General features: G+C 40.6%; 1 protein-coding gene across 3 annotated transcripts; it reads right to left on the bottom strand.

The window, feature by feature from the left end:
* Positions 1–23: 23 nt before the first annotated feature.
* EDA14 (embryo sac development arrest 14) lies at positions 24–23,450 on the bottom strand. Of its 3 annotated transcripts, none has more exons than XM_077382408.1 (11): positions 23,316–23,450; positions 22,003–22,050; positions 21,717–21,854; positions 21,533–21,623; positions 21,303–21,394; positions 21,121–21,214; positions 20,954–21,033; positions 5,100–5,183; positions 698–797; positions 469–565; positions 24–374 (listed from the first exon to the last, which is right to left on the bottom strand). In XM_077382408.1, the coding sequence occupies exons 3-10, from the start codon at positions 21,770–21,772 to the stop codon at positions 473–475; spliced, it is 690 nt and encodes a 229-aa protein (XP_077238523.1). In that variant the 5' UTR covers positions 21,773–21,854; positions 22,003–22,050; positions 23,316–23,450; the 3' UTR covers positions 24–374; positions 469–472. The 3 variants fall into 3 exon arrangements, with proteins under 3 accessions (XP_077238523.1, XP_077238521.1, XP_077238524.1); XM_077382406.1 differs by having other exon boundaries at positions 21,717–21,797; positions 23,316–23,445; XM_077382409.1 differs by lacking the exon at positions 22,003–22,050 and having other exon boundaries at positions 21,717–21,797; positions 23,316–23,387.
* Between the last annotated feature and the right edge of the window lie 427 nt (positions 23,451–23,877).

The following is a 23,877-nucleotide window of genomic DNA, read 5'->3' as shown; positions in this document are numbered from 1 at the left end:
CGACCGACAAAAGGTGGTGGATATACTGAAAAAGGGGGTGAAAATATTGTTTCACATCCCTAAATACACTACTATCAATGCATATTATTACAAAGTACTCACATTTTATCAATCATCAAAGTCAACACTGCCCAATTTCAACAAAACACACACACACACACTACACTAACTCCCAACCTTTTTATAATTTAGTGACTCAAAAACAAAAACTTTGCATCAACTTCATGGTAAAACTCATCCTTCTAATTTCTCAGGAATTTAACAGGAATTCCAAGCATTTCATGATTCCAAGTACCCTCCTCCGGATATGGCACCAAAATGAATCGTTGAGCATGCCGAATTCTCGATCTGGTCTAAGCTTCCCTTCAGCTACCCTAAAAATTTAAATCAAAATTAGATCATATTGCTTAGTGGTAAACAGAGCCAAATTAATGTCTAGAAACTTGAATGAGAAAAGGATCAGCATACACAGTCAGCGTTTCCGTTCCATTCGCCATTTGTATACAGGTCCCGTGGTGGGGCACACAATCTCGTCTTCACGGAGTTTACGCTTACGCCCCCTTTTCTGTTCCCATGAAAAAAAAAAAAAAGTTACGCCTACTTACTAAATCAAACCCTTTGAAGGATGCCAGAAACAAGTTTATGATGTCTTGAGTAAAAGGTTAAATGAAAGAAAAGTTTTTGAGGATGTTTTTACCTGCAATTCTTTTTGTAAGGACATGTCCATGTACAATTTTTCCAGATCATTTACCCTCTTCTTCCTTGCCTCCAGCTCTTTGTAGGACGCAGCTGTTTTCCTGTACAAGAAAGTGAAGACTGTTAAAATATGGCGGAACACTATGTCACAAACTCCAGCAACCTTATCGTTGAGACAAGTGATATATGGCTGAGATCCTTGATTTCCGAGCCTAGTTCAAAAAGTATTCATCTAGTCGCCATGAGGCAAATAACAAGCCAATGTACTTGCTAAAAAAAGTGTCACAGCTCCCTCTTTGTCTATGGGATAATTCCACCATTAGCCTAGGAAGTTTTACTTTTTAAAATTTTGCAGCTTGATGCCCTCGGGAGCCTTCGGTTTTTTAAATTCTCAGAAAAACTCTCAGTTCCCTGTTTTGTCATACTCGTTCTGAGCTCTATTCCTTTTAATAAATCTCTTTTAATTGATAGCATGCAATACAGGCATACATATGTGTAGGACTCACTCTTGGCCAAGTCTCAAGGTATGATAGAAAACCCAGTAATACTGAGACTATGACCGACTGCCAAGTCAGACTCAGACTGTTATGAATCAATTTCGTCAAGAATGTGTTGACAGCGTATCAAAATTGACTCAATAGCTCAGTTGGGTAGATCTTGTCAGTGCAAAAAGATTTTGCTGTTCTGGTTAACAGAGCAAGTAATATTAGTCTTAAACCTGGACCAAGATAACTCGACTGGCTCAGACCTCTTTGGTTTAGTTTGTCATGAGTTTTGATCAATACCAAGCCTATTGTATCCATTCATTCATCTTGGGTTTTAGTCTGGTTTAACAAGTCAAGTCAAACAAAATAGATCAAGACTACACATTCTATTTTGCAGCAAATCTTTACATTTTGGGTGGGGAGAGGGAAGGAAACAAGGTTTTGGGTAGATCTTTGGTTAGGTCAGTCAATGTCTGTGGCATGCATTCTTGGACCTATACCGTCTAGTGACCAATAGAGAGGCTAGAGACGGTGTCGGTACTATCTGGTGAGGGGGTGGGATATTTGGATATCTGACCTCACGGCGCTTTCTTTGTGTTTGTTCTTTTGCAGGTTAAACTCATTGAATAGGAAAAGATCAAGGCAAGCAAAAATTTGGAAATCAGCTGCCCCTCTAAGAGTAATGGCGTTTGCTTAGACATTGGCGTGCAAGAAAATTAATACCTTTGATCATTTGAAAAGAAGAAAACTCCATCTTGCAAGCTGGTGCATCTTTGGCAAGCACTTATTAAGAGCTTCAGGTGGTCCTTCAAAAGTCTATAAGAAACGTATTACTGTCTTGAAGCGGTGGACCATTTGAGGAACTGAGAGAAACTATTTAGAGGATCGTGAAGCAAGTTAGCGAAGGGAAAGCGCTAGTGCCAACTTTGATGAACGGTCACAGTAGGATCTTAGGGTGGTGAACAGGGGCTTAGGATCAAGGGTAGTGGTGCGGTTAAGGTAATATGAGTAGGAAGGCTGGGAAAATATAGTTTTGTTTTCATATCAAGAGGGTTCGGATGAGGGGTAAAAAGGCATGGTTTGAATGGGGCCCTAGGCTGCGATGAAGACGAAGGTAAGGGAAGTAGAAGGGACTGTTCATGTGGGGTGGAGGAGGTGGCTGAAAAGTGCAGTAATTTCACACTTTACTGTTAAACCAGAAACATGTGATTTGCGGATGAGGAGAAACAAAACTTTGCGGCTGAATTTTTGGAAGTTTTGAAAAGCCTTTGCGACTAAAATTTCAGAGGTTCATGAGTGCCTAAAACCTAAGGAAGTCACAAGTTTTCGCTAAAAGTGAAAGGTGGTGTTTGGGCTAAATTTTAGGAGTGTTTTGGCAAGATTTTCATCAACTACAAACTGCTATATGTGGCTGTTAATACGGAGGTTTCATTAAGGGATCTTGGGCGGTTTTGGAAAGGAAGAAACAGGCTATTTTTAAGGAGATTTTATGAAAGAGGGGAGAGTTTTCGGGAGAGGTGGCCAGCTAGAAAATAGGAAACCAGAAATCATCTAGAGGGGAATATTTTGTGTTAAAACCAAAAAAGACAAGTCATTCTGAGCTAGGTTCTATTATGTGGAAAAAAATTTAGTTGTATTTCAGAAACCATGGGTGTGGCAACAAAACCAGAAGCAACCCTCGGTCGAACAGCTGTTGCGGCGAGTCTTGGAAGTTCACTGGATGCTAACTTTGGTTGTGATTTCTGGCAATCACAGGATTGGTTTTGCAGCAAAACTGGTGAAGAACCTCGGAAGACTGAACTATGGTCGTCCATGCTAAGATATCAACCGGTTGTATCAACCCGGCCTAGAAACTCGATCAACCGATCGATTTCTACTATGGATCAATCGTGAGATAGTCTTGCATACAGCAAGAAGGAAATAAGATCTAGCAACTTAGAACTCATGCAAAGTTCTAATGTTTCTATAGAAGACTCATCCAATGTTATGGCCTAGGCAAAAGATGAAGTTAATGGACCTGGAAGATGCTAAATTGCTAATATAATTGCTGAAATTCAGGAGCTTGTATGCAAAATTGGTCTTTAACTCCAACTTAAGAGAAGAACTGCAAATGACCAAGCTGATGAATTGGCTAAGAAGTGGAAAAGGAGGGGGTTGAGATCATTACCTCATTCCATAATGAAGGCAGATAGGAGCAGGAACAACTGTGGAAGACCCCGCTGCTTGCTGTTCAAAACTGGAGGTGATGGTAAAGTGCATTACGATATTCCCCATTTAGGAATGATGAGCTTTTTCACTTCCTCTGTTCACATATAGCTTGGAATTATGCTGAGGCAATATATCAGAACAGTGCAGATCGGAATCTGGTTAGCTGAGGACTTTTACAATATATCTGTAGCATGGTAACTTGCACTATTTGATCTGGCTATTTCTCATTATGCTCTGCATGGAAAGGGCTGAACTATAATGGGTGCTTTTACTCTGCTGTAATGAGGAGCGAAAGGTTACAGATCCCCATTATGCTAAGAGGGTCCAGTTTATCTTCAAAAAGTTGGTTGTTAATTGACGCTGGCTGAGCTCCTTGATTTCCTTAGGGATTTGATTGAAAAGGGGTGGGATACACCAATGGTATAGGGTCATGTGTTTAGAACTCTGTGGGCAGGGGTGAGCGTGTAATTGTTTCCCACTAATCTAGGCTTGTCATACTGTTTGCATGAGTGGGACGCCTCGTCCCCATTGATTGTAATTTGGTTATTGCCATTAATAAAATGTGTTATCTTCCAAAAAAAATCTTCACATTTTCTAACTACATTTGGAATAAATTGAGCCTTTTCCAAGATTTAACTCAGATATCACCTTGCCGAGCGAAGTCAGCATTATAGTTTTTACATCGTATTTGTTATAACTGAACAAAATAGAATAATCCAAGCGAAGCCCAAATCAAGGACAAATTGTGTCTTTTCCAAATTCAACTCTGATTATCACCTTCCTCAGCCAAGTTAGGTAAGGTGGACTTGGCCCAACCATGTTTCCTAACTATAGTTGATATGTATGCACGAAAATTTCAATAAAGCCCAGGTAGATCTCATAAGCCTTAATAGCATCCTTGTCATTCTCCCAATTGTTCAAAAACTTTTCACTAACTTTTTTTGTAAAAATAACAACTTATCATTAATTTCCTAATGCATAAGCTATTAATTTGAAACAAAATATACAAACATAATGAAAAAACAAAATATATAAACATAATGAATGAAACAAAGGCTTTAATTACATGAACATGATTAGTAAAGCATAGTCTAACGACTGCTAGGTCAAAGCATTTTTTACAATCAAAATGTTGAATATTTTAGCAGATAAGTATTGCCATTTAGAGATACGTTTTAGTAGTGATTCATTGCACATTATCACTATGTTGGACATGCAAGTTGAGATCGCCAATATTTGTGAAAGAAAACATCAATTTTCTTTCAGTTTTATATTAATTTTAAATAGATTCAATGTGTTTCTAATTATATAGATATGTTCATTAATATATTATGCTTATATTGATACAGATGTGTCAACATGTCTAGGGTTTTCATGTCCAACATGATTTTTAAGTTGCATGTAACACCACTGTTCCATATTTGACAATGTTCAAGTTCAAGGTACATAGGCCTAAGTTTAAGTAAATATTATGCACAAATAAGGCATATATAACATTCACAAAAAACTTTCTATACATATAAATACCATCATGGATCATCCCTACAAAAGCCAAAATTTAGCCTTTCATCATAAAAGCTAAAAATCGCATCTTGTAATCAGTCAATGTCTAGATTGTACCCTCCAATTTTCAAATTTAAAAAGATTCTAATACTGTAATGCTCCCCAAGAAAATTTATTGAATTCCAACCTTAAAGGGATATTTCTTACCTTCTTATCTGATTCGGGACATCTTCAGATGCAAGTGGTTTTCCCCTTTGAGATGATCGTGATTGTATCTCTTTAGCCTCTTCCCTGGTGAAAAAGAAGATAAAAGAAGTCTTTGAATATGTAGCTTAGCAGTAAAGGTTGGCAAATCTTAGCAACTATTCATATGGCATAATAATATTAACAAAATTATTACATGAAAGACAACCCTCTGTGCCCCACAAAACAGACAATGTTCTACCATCTAATGCTTTCAACATCATTCATGTCTTGATGTCAGAAACCCATGACAGCATCACAACCACGAAATAAAATATCATCTTGCACACTGACGAGTAATGAAAAAATATGGATACACACACACATGCAAATGTATAGCACATACTTTTTTTTAGAAGGTAACAATTTTATTCCATAAAAACAAGTGCACACAAGAGGGGTGGGACCATAGTAGCAAACTCCTTTTTTTTTTTTTAAAAAAAAAAAAACGTGTTTTACCGGTGTGCTATTTAAAACTCCATTTAAAACTTTCACAACGAATAAAACACCATCTTTTTGAGGCAAACGTTTTAAACACGTTTTTTTGGGCCAACTTTCCAATTTCACCCCCACCATATTTTGTAAATGACAAAATTCTAAACTCATTTTCTTCTGTTTCCGTATTTTTTACTACGTTTTTTGAACCAGTACCGTATTAAACTCGAATTTTTGCCGTCCTGTTTTTTTGGCGAATCACGTTTTGCTAACTATGGGTGGGACAAGATGTCTCAACGTCAAGCAAGAAACAAGTAAAAATACAATAATCAACGATCAGAAGACCCCCAAAACGAGAGGCGTCAAAGACCACGAATGTTTCATCTCGTTGGACGACCCCCCCCCCCCCCCAAGCCCATCCGCCATCTTGTTGGCCGATCTCCGTATGTGTGTCAACCGAGGGTAAATAAGGCGAATTAGGTCCCGCATTTCATCCAACACGTGTACGAGCCTCCAAGGTGGGGCAGTGATTCGAAGCCCACGTGATGACATTAGCCGAGTCCCCTTCTACAATAAGTGCATCAATGTTATGGGAGAGAATCCACTAAATCCGAATAAAAGTGCTCTCTCCTCCACTTCGTTAGCATCACAAAACCCCACTGGAGGGGGTGGGGAGGTAGTGTGTGTGTGGGGGGGAGGGGGGGGGGGGGGGGGGGGGGGGGTGGACGGGTGGTGATGACCGAGATGTCGAGGAGGGAGGGAGGTGGCGGAGTGAAGGTGATGGAGAAGATGGAGGTCAATGGCGGTCCCTAGGGATCGCAAACCCTAGGGCTCTGATACCATGTTGTAAAAGATTAGAGAAAGAGAATAGTGACTTAGGGTAGAACTCCCCTCACTTAAGTATTTATATAAGTAGAGCAAAGTAATACAATGTCAATAATAATCCTATGTATAATACTTATTCTAACAATCACGTAAAACACTGCCAATACCGGCCCGGCCCGGATTCCCCAATGATGAACCATCAAAGTTTAATTTGAACCAACCCTCTGGCGGGGCCACCCATCGTGGTGCAATTATATCAGATGTTCGCTTTTCCGTCACAACTGAGTAGCCATTCCGGAGTATATCGCATGTAGAATAGGGGATACTCTCCTTGATTTTTGACCAATTAATGGCGGTCAATTTGATGTCGAGGAGGATGTAAGACCATGATTTTGACTTCTCATAGAATATTCCGTTATTCTTCTCCGCCCAAATGTGCCAGATGGTCTCATATGGAATTGACGACCACATCGAATAACCAATGCAACCATGAAAAGCCCCGCCCCAGCTGAGAAGAAGTTCCAATATGTTGTTGGGCAGAAACCATGACATTCCGAAAAATTTAAAGATCCCCATCCAAACGGAGAAAGAGTAAGGGCAAAGGAGGAGTAGATGATCCTCGTTACATCAGCATAATGCACAGCAACTAGCCAATCTGAAACTTCTCTTTTTTAGCCTATCACAAGTACTAATGCACCTGTGGGACACCGTCCATGCAAATCCCACAATCCGAGGGGGATGTGAGATCGCCATAGCCGCACACGGCGAAATACATGTTGTGTAACTTCATTTAAGCGCCGAAAGAACGTCTAAACAGAGAACCCTCCTTCACTATCCGGTGTCCAAATTCATTGGTCACAGTTGTGCGGTGATATATATATATATATATATATATATATAAAATATATATATATATATATATATATATATATATATATATGAGGAAAAGGATTCTGAGCTTGAGCGTTGGAACCTTATGGTGAGCTTGAGTTCTCAAACCAATGAGGCCCACATTGTTAGGATGATCCAAAGCATTTACTAGAAAGGGCCTTACATAGATAGGGTGTGTACAAAAAATCAGCTCCATAGGATCATCCTAACCCATCCATTTGTGGAGGTCAAAATGGACAGACCACAAATCTGCCCATTTTTGCCCTCCACTTTTGGAGGGGTTAGGATGATTCAATGGAGCTGATTTTTGGTACACACCCTATCTATGATAGGGCCTTGCAAATGAATGGTTTGGATCCTCACAGAAATTGGGGGACCCATGTGATTGGTGCACTCAAGCGCACCATTTCCTATTAGAGCTTGAGCGCACGAACATATTCCTATATATATATATATATAGAGAGAGAGAGAGAGAGAGAGAAGTGTAGCTACACATACGTGTAGCTAACTTAGCTACACCGACGGCTAAAAATACAGTGGGCCCCACATTGTTTGGGTGATGCAAACCATTCATTTGATGGGCCCTCACATCGATAGGGTGTGCCAAAAAAATCAGCTCCATAGGATCATCCCAACCCTACGATTTGTGGAGGCAAAAATGGACGTGTAAAACCCTTCACAAATCTATCCATTTTTGCCTCCACAGTTTGAAGGGTTGAGATCATCCAATGGAGCTGATTTTTTGGGCACACCCTATCAATGTGAGGTCCTATCAAATGAATGGTTTGGATGACCCAAATAATGTGGGCCCACTAAGTTAGCTACACGTATGTGTAGCTTCACTTAACTCATATATATAACTGTTCGTGAGCTTGCGCTCATATAGCTTATTTGAGCTAGAGTGCCACAATCACATGGGTCCCACATTTTTTGGGGTGATCCAAAGCATTCATTTGGAAGGCCTTTACATAGATAGGGTGTGTACCAAAAATCAGGTCCATAGGGATCATCCAAAAGTGGAGGGAAAAATGGACAGACACTGTTTGTCGAGTGTTTGTCCATTTTTCCCTCCACTTTTGGATGGGTTAGGATGATCCTATGGACCTGATTTTTTGTACACACCCTATCTATGATGGGACCTTGCAAATGAATGGTTTGGATCATCACAAAAAATATGGGACCCATGTGCTTGTGCACTCTAGCTCATATAAGCTTATATGAACCCAAGCTCACGAACAGTTGGGGCCACATTGTTTAAAATAACGGTAGGTACTCCCTGGTGTAGATAACTGTACTCCCTGGTGTAGATAACTTATCTACTCCCTAGCTTAAAATAACAGTTGGGGCCACATTGTTTGGGTGATCCAAAGCATTCATTTGATGGCCCCTCACATAGATCGGGTGTGCCCAAAAAATCAGATCGATAGGATCATCCTAACCCTATGAACTGCGGAGGCAAAAATGGACATGTATAAACCTGCACAAATCTGTCCACTTTTTGCCTCCACAGTTCATAGGGTTAGGATGATCATATCGAGCTGATTTTTTGGGCACACCCTATCTATGCGAGGGGCCATCAAATGAATGCTTTGGATCACCAAAACAATGTGGCCCCAACTGTTATTTTAAGCTAGGGAGTAGATACGTTATCTACTCCAGCGGGCTCTCTCTCTCTCTCTCTCCCTCTCAGTACCTACTCTTTTCTGAGCTCTAGCTCAGCCTGAGCTAGACCACTATAAATACACCATCTCCATGTTGTTTGACTCATCCAGTCCATTCATTCTATAGGAGCCCACATAGATAGGTTGTTCCTAACATACCATCTCCATACCATAATCCTAACCATTCGATCTATAGAAGCATATCTTCTAGCCATCCATTTTAAACCTCCATAAATCATAACCCTAACCATAACCTATAAGCCTAACCATAACCAGATGGATTAAATGAATAAAGCAAAAGTCAACATATGCGGCTGTCATCACTTGCAAAGGACGGAGCGCGAAGGTGCTTCTACGAAGGAGGTTAGCAAATCCCTATATGTATGGTGCTTCTTATATATATATATATATATATATATATATATATATATATATATATATATATATATATATGAGGAAATGATTTGTGTGCAGCTGCACAGATAAGCTATTTGTGCATGGCTGCACAAACCATAGAGGGGGCCACATTTTTTGGGGGGATCCAAAGCATTCATTTGGAAGGCCCTTCCATGGATAGGGTGTGTACCAAAAATCAGCCCTATAGGATCATCCTAACCCAATCAAAGTTGGAGGGGAAAATGGACAGACACTGTTTATGCCCATTTTTCCCTCCACAAATGGCAGGGTTAGGATGATCCTAAAGGGCTGATTTTTTGTACACACCCCCTATCCATGGAAGGGCCTTCCAAATGAATGCTTGGATCCCCTCAAAAATGCCCCTCCCCCCCTCCTTCACATGGTTTGTGCAGCTGCACACAAACCATTTCCACTCTCTCTCTCTCTCTCTCTCTCTCTCTCTCTCTCTCTCTCTCTATATATATATATATATATATATATATATATATGAGAGAACGGTTCCTACACACATGTGTAGATAAGTTATCTACACACTAGCTTAAAATACAGTGGGGGTCCACATTGTTTGGGTGATCCAAACCATTCATTTTTAAAGCCCTCACATAGATAGGGTGTCCATAAAAAATCAGATCCATAGGATCATCCTAACCATTCGAACTGTGGAGGCAAAAAATGAACTAATTTGTGAAGGTTTAAAGACATCCATTTTACCTCCACAAATCGTAGGGTTGGGATGATCCTATGGATCTGATTTTTTGTAGACACCCTATCTATGTGAGGGCCTTTAAAATGGATGGCTTGGATCACCCAAACAATGTGGGCCCCCACTGTATTTTAAGCTAGTGTGTAGAGAACTCTCTACACATATGTGTAGGAACCGTTTTCTCTCTCTCTCTCTCTCTATCTCTCTCTCTCTCTCTCTCTCTCTCTCCCTCTATATATATATATATATATATATATATATATATATATATAAGAATAGTGTTCCTGCGCAACTGCTCAGATAGCTTATCTGAGCAGCTGCTTCAAAAACTCTTGTGGCCCCACATTTTTGGCGTGATCCAAAGCATTCATTTGGAAGGCCCTTCCATGGATAGGGTGTGTACCAAAAATGAGCCCTTTAGGATCATCCTAACCCTGCCATTTGTGGAGGGAAAAAATGGTAATTCCCCCCTCCACCTTTGATTGGGTTAGGATGATCCTATAGGGCTGATTTTTGGTACACACCCTATCCATGGAAGGGCCTTCCAAATGAATGCTTTGGATCACCCCAAAAATGTGGGCCACATGAGTTTTTGAAGAGCAGCTGCTCAGGAACACTATTCTCATATATATCCAATGGTTTCATATATCCAATGGTCTCCTTCGTCACTTCCTCTTGCCATGCACCCAAATTTAACGTCTTGACATCTTCTAAATTCCCATCTATCTATTAGACTATCTTCTGAATTGTTGTTGCCTCTCACTCAACCATACTTTTGTATGAGGATGAAGCCACCCATGTCTCAACTTGATCGTGGTCATCCTCCCTTGAGACTGAAGCCTATGCATAGTCCCTCACCTCCAATACTACAGATTCTCCCTCATTAGATCGAACCATTTCGCCATTTTCCTGCTTGTTAACTTTCAGCCTAATAGTACCATCTAACATTTTTGTCTGCTATAAAACTGAAAGACATAACCTGATTTGGGAACTTGCCTGTGCTACAATCTTCCTCCACCCATTCCAACTGTGAGGTATCCACCTCCTCCATCAAGGTTTGTTGCCTTGCTTTCCAGTAATCTAATCAATCTCCTCTCTTCCAAATTCCCAATGATCATAGCTGCTAGCTGATTCAACTTGGGCTTTCCCTTTCTCGTCATCCTCCGCATGCAAGTTAATCCAGTCTGGCATCTCCACAGCTCCTTCCATTTCCACACATATGCAAGCCCCTCCCATTGGTTCTATCTTGTAATCGACCTATAGCTCTCAATGATCTTCCCTAAGAATTCCCATATCCTTTTTACTATCTTGATGCTCCATGTATGCAAAGGAATATTGGAGATCTAGTACTCCTTTCTTCTTTTAACCCATGATTATGGCCATCTTCTAGATCGACCAGATATGGGTGCATAAGTGCATATAACAAAAGCTAAAAGGATGCTATGTCAATAATCCCAAGAAAGCATGCAATTTACCACAGTTACGGGTAAGTAGTCTAGCAAAAATATAATAAAAATAACAAGTTTCAAACTTAAATTCAAATCCACAACAAAACCAAACACATAACCTCAATAAAAGACAAGAAAGAGAGTGTCTCAAAGAGAAAGCAATAGAGAAAAGGCAACTCTACCTGTATAAATTTTAGTTTTCATAACGGTTACAAAACTAACACAAGTACACCTTATGTAGACCATATATTTGCCCTCTTTTGACCCAAAACATTCCCAAAGCGTGGACTCCTAGTCCTAGGCACTTTCCAAGTTCAAAAGAACTTCTAAAAAAGTCCTAAACAAGCTAGAATTCCTTCAGAATCAAACAGAAACTTTTTGAAGAAAACTAACACAAATCACCTCTCAAATTATAGATTTGTATCCTAAATTGTTTCTATTTATAAAGCAGCACTAATTCAACCTTCCTACATCAACTTCAACATCCTTAATTCGAAATAGAAACTCTAGAAGCTTCATAACAGTTCTACCCATTTCAATGACATGTATATTCTAAACCAGTGTTTAAAAACGCGGAACGCGGCCAAGAAAAATCCTTGTCGACTCGGCACGGATGTGGACAAGAACGCGGTTGACGCGGCTGAGTACTCGGTTGATGCGGTCATAACTCAGGAGAGTCAAAGGAGTTTCTATTGACTCTGTAGGGCAAAATGAGGAACGCGGATGCGGACGCAGCCAAGGTAAAAGGGAGTCGACTCGGGGGAGTGAACGCAAACGATGGGAAGTTTTAAAACATTGTTCTAAACCCAATAAAAATATACTGATAATGCAAGTAAAATTCACCAAAATTCATAAAAGTGTCATTCTTATAGGGTCATCCTTCTATTTCTAGTTTGAAGGACCTACGGGCATTCAATGCATTTGATAATGCAAGTAAAATTCACCAAAATTCATAAAAGTGTCATTCTTATAGGGTCATCCTTCTATTTCTAGTTTGAAGGACCTACGGGCATTCAATGCATTTACAACAAAAGTATTACTTAGTGAACCTGTCGGGTGTAACCTAAAGTAGGCCAATTGGGAAATTTCTTAATAAGCGTTCATAATAGTTTGAAGGACCTCGGTGCAATCAATGCATAAGCATGCATTTAGAATAGAAAGTATTACTTGGTGACCCCTGTCGGGTGTAACCAAAAGTTGGGCAATTTTGGCAATTGAGCAACCCTTCATAACACTTCATACATGAAGGTGTAAGCGTTCACAAAATTTTGTGCATAATAAATTTCAGCATGTAAGCGGATACAATCCACCTCAAAGTTCAAACTACAGCCCAAATGTATAAAAAGAGAACACAAACTTATCTAAGGTTCTTTGCGGATGCAATCGAAGAGTTAGAGATAATGTGGAAGGCAATTTAGTGGTTTTTCAGCATGTTTGGAGCTCGGTCAATCCACTCGCTCAGTCTGGAGTCACCGAAACAGATCTAGAGGCAGTTGATTTCCTTCCTCCTTGACCTAGATGAGGGGAGGATTTGATCCTTTTGTTTCCCTGTTTGTATTTTTTTCTCCTTGTTTGTTTGGACCATATTGGTCTTCTCGTTTTAGTTAATAAATTAACCAATCAAAGATTTTTTATTTTTTTTTAAATCATTCCAGCTTCTTCTCTCATCAATGGTGGAGCCATAATGCCAGGCCTAAGATCACAATAATGAATCCAACTGCAGTACTCTTTATGATGTAGGCTAGAAAGAGGAAATTAGAAGAAGAAGAAGAAAGAAAAAGAATTAGGGGAAGAATAGAGAGAAGAATAGGAGAAGAGAAAGAGACGAACAGAAGAGGGGAGGAAGAGTTCTCAATATCAATCAATATTCATCCAAAGGTACCAATAAACGTTGGTTTATGGCTTTAAATAGCCAAATACAACCCACAAAAATAGAATCATACTAAAACTAGAACTTTAATAATTAGAAATCTACTAAAATAGAACTCTAAGAGATAAAAGGCTAAAATATCCCTAACAAAGCTAATAATAATATAAAGGCCCATGTGGGACCTAAATAATAACAAAAACAACTCTATGGGCCTCTCGGAGGGCGGGCCCGTCTCGAATGAACGCGCAAAGGGCGCCGATCTCCATCATTTCCCCCCTGCTGAAAAGAACTCTCCTCCGGAGAGTGAAGAGAGTAGTACTGCTCCAGGATGTCAGGATCTAAACGGCGAAGGTCGTTCTCTGTAAGCCAAGTAGCGTTTGAAGGAGGACGATCACGCCACTGAACAAGGTAACGCTGACAACCACCATGGCGGGAGGAAACGATATGATCGTCAAGTATAGCCTCGATTTGGTCTGAAGGAAGTGGGGGCACTGGTAGAACCACTGGCACTGGTGCTGGAACATAAGAGCTGCCAGTCCGACCTGTAGAAACATCTGTAGGCATAGAAGGAGGCTCAAAGGTACCTCGATATGGGATTAGATCTTCAATATTGAAAACAGAACTAATATTCAGATCAGCAGGTAATTCAATTAAATAAGCATTCGGGCCATATTTACGAAGAATACGAAAAGGTCCGATGGCTCTAGCATGCAATTTTTTAAAAGAATGGCGAGGGTAACGTTCAGGACGAACACGAACCATTACATAATCGCCTTCATTAAATTCAAGGTTCCTACGATGTACATCGGCTGCTAGCTTATAGTCAACATTACTAGTAGCAATCCTGCAACGTATATCAGCATGAAGATCATGGATGTGTTGGGCAAAAGAATCGGCTGACTGAGAGGGACGGGCATCAGGTGGTAAAAGTATGAGGTCAACAGGCTGACGAGGGTTGACGCCATGAACACTCTCAAATGGACTCTTTCCAGTAGTCCTATTGATGGAACCATTGTACGCAAACTCAGCAGTGGGAAACAACAAATCCCATGTACCAGGACGATCGCCAACTAAACAACGTAACAAATCACCTAAACTATGATTAACTACCTCTGTTTGACCATCAGTTTGTGGGTGAAATGCTGATGAAAACTTCAACCGTGTGCCAAAAAGTTTCCAAAGTGTTCGCCAAAAATGGCTAACAAACTTTACATCTCGATCTGACACAATAGAGAGAGGGAGCCCATGAAGTTTAACAACTTCCTTAATGAAAAGCTTAGCTACCTGTACGGCATCAGCTGTCTTGCTACACAGAATGAAGTGTGCCATCCGTGAAAAACGGTCCACCACAACCATGATAGAGTCATGTCCTCGAGCTGTCCGAGGCAAACCAAGGACAAAGTCCATGCTGATATCTTGCCATGGAGAGTGGGGAATAAGCAAAGGTGTATAGAATCCAGTATTTTGTTTCTTAGCCTTTCCTAATTGACATGTGCGACACTGTGACACGATTCGCGCTACGTCTTTCTTTAACGATGGCAAATAAAATCTATCCTCGACTAACGCGATCGTCTTATCACGGCCAAAGTGTCCTGCTAGGCCTCCAGCATGCATTTCCCAAACTAAGAAATCGCGAAGGGAAGTGCGGGGAATGCATAGCCTAGTACCTCGAAAGAGATAACCGTCATTTATCAAGAAATCAACATGTTCCCGACGGTTACCATCATGGACATCTTGAAAAATGATGCCAAAATCAGGACACGTAGGATAGTCGTCCTTCAGCCTATCAAAACCTATGACTTGGACACTCATGGACTGTAAGACCATAACTTTACGACTTAAGGCATCAGCTACTTTATTTTCAATTCCTGCCCAATGATTGAGTACAAAAGTATACTCTTGGATAAATTCTATCCACTTAGCGTGACGTTGACTTTATTTCTTCTGTGAATGAAGGTATTTCAACGCTTCGTGGTCAGAATATAAGACAAACTCCTGAGGTAAAAGATAATACCTCCAATAGAACAATGCCCGTATAACAGGGTATAACTCTTTATCATATGTGGAATAACGTTGTTTAGCCTCATTAAGTTTCTCGCTAAAATAGGCTACAGGGTGTCCTTCTTGACTTAAAACACCTCCTATCCCTACACCTAACCCATCACATGATACCTCAAAGACTTTAGAAAAGTCAGGATGAACTAAGACGGGAGCTTCCATCATCTTTTTCTTGATATTTTGAAAAGCTCGTATAGCAGAAGAGGTCCAACAGAACTCACCTTTCTTCATGCAGTCCGTTATGGGAGCCATAAGGGTACTAAAACCCTTAACAAATCTGCGATAAAATGTGACCAATCCATGAAAACTTCGAACCTCAGAAAGTGTAGTAGGAACTGGCCAATCATTTATTGCTCGCACTTTTTCAGGGTCTGCAGATACACCATTTTCCGAGACGATAAAGCCTAAGAATATCACCTGGGTTTGCATAAAGGAGCACTTCTTGAGATTTGCATAAAATTTAGATTCTCGAAGAACCTCAAGAACTTGCCTAAGGTGATCGAGATGTAATCCTTTTGATCGACTAAAGATCAAAATATCGTCGAAGTATACCACCACGAATGTGCCTAAGAACGGACGTAATATCTGTGTCATTACCCTCATGAATGTGCTCGGGGCATTAGATAAACCAAAGGGCATGACTAACCATTCGAATAATCCGTCTGGTGTCTTAAAGGCGGTTTTCCATTCGTCTCCTTGACGAATCCGAATTTGATGGTATCCACTACGTAAGTCGATCTTACTGTACCAACGCGACCCGGCTAATAAATCAAGCATGTCCTCAAGACGGGGAATGGGAAATCTATACTTGATTGTGATTTTATTTATGGCGCGACTATCCACGCACATTCTCCATGATCCGTCTTTCTTGGGTGTAAGTAATGCGGGTACAGCACAGGGACTAAGGCTGTCTCGGATCACATCACGCTCTAGTAATTCCTCTACTTGTCGACGTAACTCTGCTCGCTCAAGAGGATTCATGCGATAGTGTGGAAGGTTGGGCAATTGAGAACCTGGAATCAGGTCAATCGCATGCTGAACATCCCTCATAGGTGGTAGTTCTGCAGGGAGCTCATCAGGAATCACGTCGTGAAATTCCTGTAATATCTGGTTGACCTCAGGTGGTAGGTCAACAGGTTGCTCAGAAGAGAGCTGAAGAGCTCCTTCATCCACCAAAGCCAACATGTGTCCTGTCTCTTGACTTGCTCCTTCAAATTCTTTACGGTTCAGGGTATAGAGACTCTTTAGTTTAGCTGGCTTTGAGGGTGGAGTAGGTTTAGAACTCTTAACTTTCTCGACAGGTAGCGCGGATTTCAACCTAATTGTTCTACCAAGATGCTTGAAGACATATGAATTTTCTCGCCCATGATGAAGTACGTACATATCATAAAGCCAAGGGCGGCCGAGTAAGATGTGGGCAACATCCATGGGTAGGACATCACACCATATCTTATCTGAATAATCTCCCATGTTGATGGAGACAAGACACCTCTGTGAAACAGGTAAGGATGTCTTATCAACCCAAGCGACTTTGTACGGTTGTGGGTGTGGTTCAGGTTTGAGTTTCATTTTAGAAACACCCGCTTGAGAGACAACATTCATGGAACTACCTCCGTCGATGACGATTTTACACACTGTGCCTCCGCAGGCGAGATAAGTATGAAAAATGTTAGTGAGCTGACAATCATCTTTTGTTGCAGGCGTAGACAAAATGCAACGCACTACACCAACACGTGTGCCATCGAAGTCATCTTCATCTGCCGGATCGACAGGATCAAGAGGCTCTACTTCTTGCTCGTCATCTTGGTCCTCGAAGGGTTCACCATGCTCCTCCTCTATAGTAAGGGTGCGATGTGGACAACGGGAGGCAATGTGACCTTTCTGGTGACAGTTAAAACACTCAGGACCTTGGGGTACTTGTCGGGAATTGGAAGTTACAGGTCCTTGACGAGAAGTAGGATTTACCGGTCCTTTATCTCGATTAGTGCTAATTGTTGGACCAAAGTTATTGCTTCCTCTAGAAACAGTGATGGTGTTTCTTGAAGCAGACGGACCGGACTGGGCGACTCTACCAGTCTGCTGTGAGTACCATGATCTACTCGTTTGGGTCTCTCTCATTTGGGATGTTCCACCTCTAGGGTTGGGGTACTTGAGATATTTTTCAAATGCGAGAGCCTTTTGATAGGCTTCCTCCATGGTCTCAGGAGAATGGAGTTCGACTTCTCGCTTAATCTCGGGTCGCAACCCATTTATGAACTTCTGGATAGTCATGGAAAGCTCGTCAGTTACATCGGATCTCAGCGAAAGCTCTTCAAACTTAGACAAGTATTGAGTGAATGTAAAAGTCGACTGCCTCAAATTTAGCAATTCGTCCAGCAGTTGATGTTTATAAAAGGGGGGCACGTACTTATCTGTTAACCTGGTTTTCATCTCATCCCAGGTAAATTCATATGGCTGTCCGAAACGCACTAAGTTCTTATGAACAGTTTGCCAGTGCCGTTTGGCAGATCCCACTAACTTAACCTGACAAAACTGCACACGATGAAAATCATCCATTTTATACCACGCAAAGTAGGCTTCCAAGTCTGCTAACCAATCGAGGAAGGCATTGGAATCCAACTTGCCATCAAAACTAGGAACCTCCAGTTTGACCTTTTTAGTTATATCCATATGATCAGTATGGTGACAATCTGGACTCTGTCTCGGAGGTCGAGTAGCAAAACGCCTATCAAGATACCTAGCCTGGGTAGGTGACTGGACATAATTCGCTGGGTCGTCTTCCTGAAATTGTCCCTCGTTAACAAATCCCTCATGGTAGGGATGGCCAACATGGTGATTTCTCCTATCATTGCCCTGCATATGACTTTCCCTGGCAGGGGTTTCTCTAGCAATGGGACGAAGTCTCGCAGGGGTGGGGAGAAGACCTCCTGGACCGTCAGGATGTCCACGAACATTGCCGGATTGGCCTGCCTGGAGCCCAGGTCCATCCACGTGAGTGGTAGACCTGTCACCCAACTGCGTAAGGCGCTCTTCTAGTTGTTCTATGTGTCCTGCCATTTGTTGTACTGTTCCCCTAAGAGTGTTCACAACATTTCCCAAGGCGGTGACTCTTTCTTCCATTTTGGTTTGTGAACGTTTATGTATGCTCATGAACTACGGGTAAGGAAATGATGGGGTTTTGGCTGATATACAACGCAAATACTAAAAGTAATGCAACTAAACTATGCTGATGTAAAGCAAGGAAACAAGTACGTAATAAAGGAAACTACGTAAGGTTGGTGTAAAAATAGGGTTCGAAAAATCAAGGCAAAAGGGGTTTTAATGTGGAGGAAATAAGGGTTTGATGAAAACAAGGTGAATATGGGCCCTATGTGCAAATTTAACGACTATCTACTGATAGGAATATTAAATCTTAATTTCAGTAAAGAAGATGCGTACCTCGGAAGCCTACGAATAGCCTAAGAAGTCCGGGTGGTCTTCCTGACAGCAGATCTGTCACGGATCGTCGATCAGATGTGTGGAAACTGATGATCGGATGAAGGAACGTGATCGACAGCTGTGATTGCTCTGAAACTGTGCTGAAAATCACTGTGCTACTGAAAATAGGCTGGATGTATTCTAGAAGTTGTCACGAACAACTTCTGTGTTGAGGTCGAGGGCCAGATTTGAGCAGAAATAGCTCAAAATGAAGAGAGAGAAAGCAGTGGAAAAAAGTAGAGAGAGAATGAAGAGAGAGAGAAACTCTGATATCTCACGTGACTGAAAAGTCACATGAATAACTTATTGAAAAAGAGGGGGGGTGCCTTGGTAAATACAAGGGGTTATATTAGCTCAACTTATATGAGGTGGGGGTGTGCAAGGGGAGTTGGGGGGTGTCAATATAAGTTATCTTTTATCAAAGATGACTTTCCTCTTTTAATCTCATGAACAGAAAAAGACACCCACGAGGGTTTCCTTCTCACGGGTTTGCTTCTACTAGAAGGCAACGGCAGTGGCGCACTACACACGAGGTCACGGGGGAAGCTCCGGCAAAGGGGTGGAAGGTGGAAGCTCCGGAAGAAGGCTTGGGAGAGGCAGTAAGGTGGTTGGCTGCAAGGGTTGTTGCTATGAAGGGGATGTAGGGGCTGAAAATAGGTGGGAAAGAGAAGTCTCTGGTAGGATATAAAGGGTGGGCTGATTGCAGTTGCAAAGAGGCAGCAATATGTGATTGGATGTGGTTCTTGGGTTAGGGTTTCAAGGTAAGATTGAGGGCTGATTTAGGGTTTGAAGGGTTATACTTGGAGTTGCAGGTTAGGGTAGGGTTTGAAATAAGATGGGGTTAATTCAGGGCAGCAGCACAACCCAGAAATCTGGGCGCTATTTGCAGCAAATCGTTGGGGAAAAGAGGCTTGCAAACCTGTACAAATAGGGATGTTGGTGTTCGGAGGACTTGCAAGGCTCTTGAACTTCACAGTGACGCTTGGATCTTTTGCTTTGATACCAAATTGATGTAGGCTAGAAAGAGGAAATTAGAAGAAGAAGAATTAGGGGAAGAATAGAGAGAAGAATAGGAGAAGAGAAAGAGACGAACAGAAGAGGGGAGGAAGAGTTCTCAATATCAATCAATATTCATCCAAAGGTACCAATAAACGTTGGTTTATGGCTTTAAATAGCCAACTACAACCCACAAAAATAGAATCATACTAAAACTAAAACTTTAATAATTAGAAATCTACTAAAATAGAACTCTAAGAGATAAAAGGCTAAAATATCCCTAACAAAGCTAATAATAAAAAAAATGCCCATGTGGGACCTAAATAATAACAAAAACAACTCTATGGGCCTCTCGGAGGGCGGGCCCGTCTCGAATAGACGCGCAAAGGGCGCCGATCTCCATCACTTTATCTACCTAGTCAAACCCAACTGTGCTAGGGTTTGCATATGGAAAAAGAAAAATATAAAACCAATGTAAAACAAGAAGGAGACGCAAAGAACAAACTCTCGCACAGGGCATTTTTTGTCTATTTCAATACAAGGCTAATATTTTTGCACTGATTTTTGCACCAAGGCAGCCATAATGAATCTCAAAGACCTAATCTAACAACTCACTTAAGATATTTTTCTGAATGAGAAATTATATTAAAACCAGACAAAAGAGCAAATTCCTTGACCGAGATGCCTCCAGGAAGAGAAAGAAAATAAATTGGAAAAGGGAATAAACGGGAAATGCAAGGTAGTATCAAGGAGGAAGGATGTAAAACAGCAATAAGACAGATATTTATTGAAGTCTAATCTCCTACTTTGAATGCATTTTGTCAAAAGCATTGGTAGAACCAACCAAACAGGCACATGACCAGTAAATCAGTAATGAACCCAGTTACAGTTCAAATGAAGCCTACCAAACAGCCCAGACAATGTGCCTAAATGAAGTGGCAATTTTTTCGATGTTGCAATTGGCAATTTTGTGGCTTCAATTAATCGTGATTGTCTAATTTTACATCCAAACAGCCTAAAGGTTAGGAAGGTCAGACCTGTCTTCAGCATAGTAAATATGCTTATTTTCCGGATGGATATCAATAGAGTGCAACATGGAATTTAGCCTTTCAATTTTCTGCAGGAAATGAGGAAATTCTATGAACCAGATCAACAAAGAGAAAGATAAAACTCGCAACAACATTCTACTCCCTAACCCATCTACCTTCTTTTCACTTTGAATTTTCTGAAGGACATATCCTATATCTTGTGTCTTCATCAACAAAAGCTCCTCTGGACTGTATTTGTTTGCCTCACTCCTAAACAAAAAATTATGCTAGTGTGATGACTGAAACAGAAATAATGAAGTCATAGAATCAATATATGAAGAAAAGCAGTCCACATTACTTGGGTCTGTGGATTCCGTCAATAGTTTTTGAATTGACCATCTTGAAGTAAAACTCATCAGGGTTCCTGAATGATGCTTTCTCCTTAAGTTTCTGAACACTCAATCCAGAGTCAACAAAAAATATATACATTTCAGATTATGAGAGCAAAAGCCTTCTTAACTTTTGACCATGGGCAAGATAGGAATAACACAGAATGAAATTTAGCACAGAAAGTATTAGATGACTTACCCGTATAGTCTCCTCTTTTTTGTGGAAAGCTTGAGCCCGTAAAACATAGTCTTTGTGCTTCTCGAGAAAGCCAAATTTTTTCCTCGATTGGCTGGGAATAAAATGAATAACATCATGTACATGTACGGGGCAACATAAGGGATGAAAATGGAAGGCATTTAAGAAATAAATATTGATCACTCACGGCTGAGCTCGTTCTTTGTGAGCCCTTCTATTGATAGCATTCCTCAGGGATGACATTTTTGAGAGTAAAGAAATCGGCAGACTTCAAATAGAAAGCAACTATTCAGTTAGCTTATATGTCGTAGTTGACAGGTAATTCCTATGTCATAGAAGTTTATCACCCTCAAGCTTGCAGCAAAAATTTTAAAAACAACACTAAGATCTTAGATTATTCTATTTCTTAAATTTAAAACTACAAGATTCATGGTTTGAAATAAGACGAATAAGGGATGTGGGTCTCCCAGTACCTGATTTCGAGATGTGGGTCTCGGGCGTGGGCCCGGGCAGAAGACGGACTGATGGGAATTAGATGAAAATTAGAAACCAGTACAGAGAACATATTAGATAAACTAGGACCCATAATAAAATCCAAATCTCAAATACAATCAGCATAATCGATACTCAGAAGCTTGTAATGTCAGAAATAGAATGTAATGCCATTTAATTAAGGAACAGCAGAATGCCAAAACTATGTGAATGATATCTCAGATATACACATTAGAGTGGCCTAGCATTGGTTCTCTAGCTGTTTAATAAGAGAATGTTTAGAGGATGATTTTTTTTTTTAAACGGTGAAATTTATTAAAGAGAATGTGCAGAGGACGTAGAGTGGAGAGAATGTTCAGAGGATGAAATCAAAGATTTAGTTTGTGTAATCAAACCATATTGAAGAGCTACCAAAAGAGAACTAAAATAGTTCATGTACACTGATCATGTGATGCGCCAGAACAGAGGAGTTCCACTAGTTTTGTAGCGAAAACTGGATTGGATTAAAAAAAAAAAAAACTCTTTTGACTTGCTGTTATGAAAACTCTAAAAACCCTAAAACGTCCAACCGCAACCCCTCTCCCTACTCTCTTGGGAGGAAAACTCTAAAACATCTCTCATTTGTTCTGAAAACTCTAATGTGGCTCTGAGATCCTCCGTGTTGTTTTCACTTTTCCTTAGATATTGTATCTAGGGGATAGGTCTTGTCTTTGTACTCTTGCTTTGTATCCCTATTCTTGTGATAGGGTTAGTGTTTTGCACGCTCGATTGTAGACAGTATCTTTCTCATTTCAATAAACCAGTAAGTGTCCCCCCCCCCCCCCCCCAAACCCCAGCTTACCTATCAAAAAATAAATAATAATGCCAACTGTGGCCAAAATAGCAAAAGATGCAGAACCTGAAAGATAACTACAGTTTAAATTTGATATACATCAAATGAATATAAGAGGATCTACAGGTTATACGTCAAATGAGTAAAAGAACGAGACCCATTTTAACAATTAAGCAAAGCAGATTGATGGGCAAAAACAGATTCACAGAAGCCCTAATCATATTTCAAAAACAGATTCAAAGAACACTAATCCTATTGCAACAACAGATTCAAAGAACCAAAAGCCAAAAACCTATTTCGAAACCGAAAACCAAAAACCCTAAAACTATTTCGAAACCGAAAAACAAAAACCTGATTCGTAGAGAAACCTCCAGGAAATGTTTCGCTTGATCTTCGTGGAGAAATAAAACAAAGATACGAGAGAGAGAGAGATAGAGAGAGAGAGAGGAGAAGAAGAAGAACCTGTTTAGACGCGAGCTCGAAGGTTGAAGACGAGTTCTTGCTTGTGTTGAAGATGATGGAGGCTCTCCTTAGTGCTAGGGTATTGAGGCGCGATTTCTATAATATTTTCGATTTCAGACATATTTTTTACCCACTTTAGGATTATGCGCCCCACTTTAAACCTGATTTGACGTCAAAAAGCGTTAAAGTCTGTCCACAACTCCGCTACCAGGGGGCTCATAATCCTTGTGGGGGTGAAAAAATCATCTCCCTGTGGATTTTCCATTTAGGTTTCCACGGAAACTAAGAAAACACGTAATTTTGCATTTCCATGGAAAATTTGAGGGGGTTTTCCTTTTCCTCTCCTCATAAATCAAATGAACACACCCTTAGTTCCGTTTGGTTGCCATTGGGTTTATATTGTCCGGGAGGTTTGTTGGAAAAACTGCCACGTAAGACAAATTCCTCGTTTTGTTGCCAGAATAGCATTAGACTCCCCTTTTACTCTCTTGGTTATCCCCATGTAATAATTGATTGTCTAGTGACATAAACTCCTTGTTCCCTTCTTATGACTTTTAAACCA

Source organism: Tasmannia lanceolata, unplaced genomic scaffold, assembly GCF_043159265.1.
Source record: "Tasmannia lanceolata isolate RefF3 unplaced genomic scaffold, GAP_Taslan_0.1 ptg000006l, whole genome shotgun sequence".
In the NCBI taxonomy this organism is placed as follows: Eukaryota; Viridiplantae; Streptophyta; class Magnoliopsida; order Canellales; family Winteraceae; genus Tasmannia; species Tasmannia lanceolata.
Note: the sequence above shows the minus strand (reverse complement) of the source record. Positions and strands in the feature narration are given on the sequence as shown.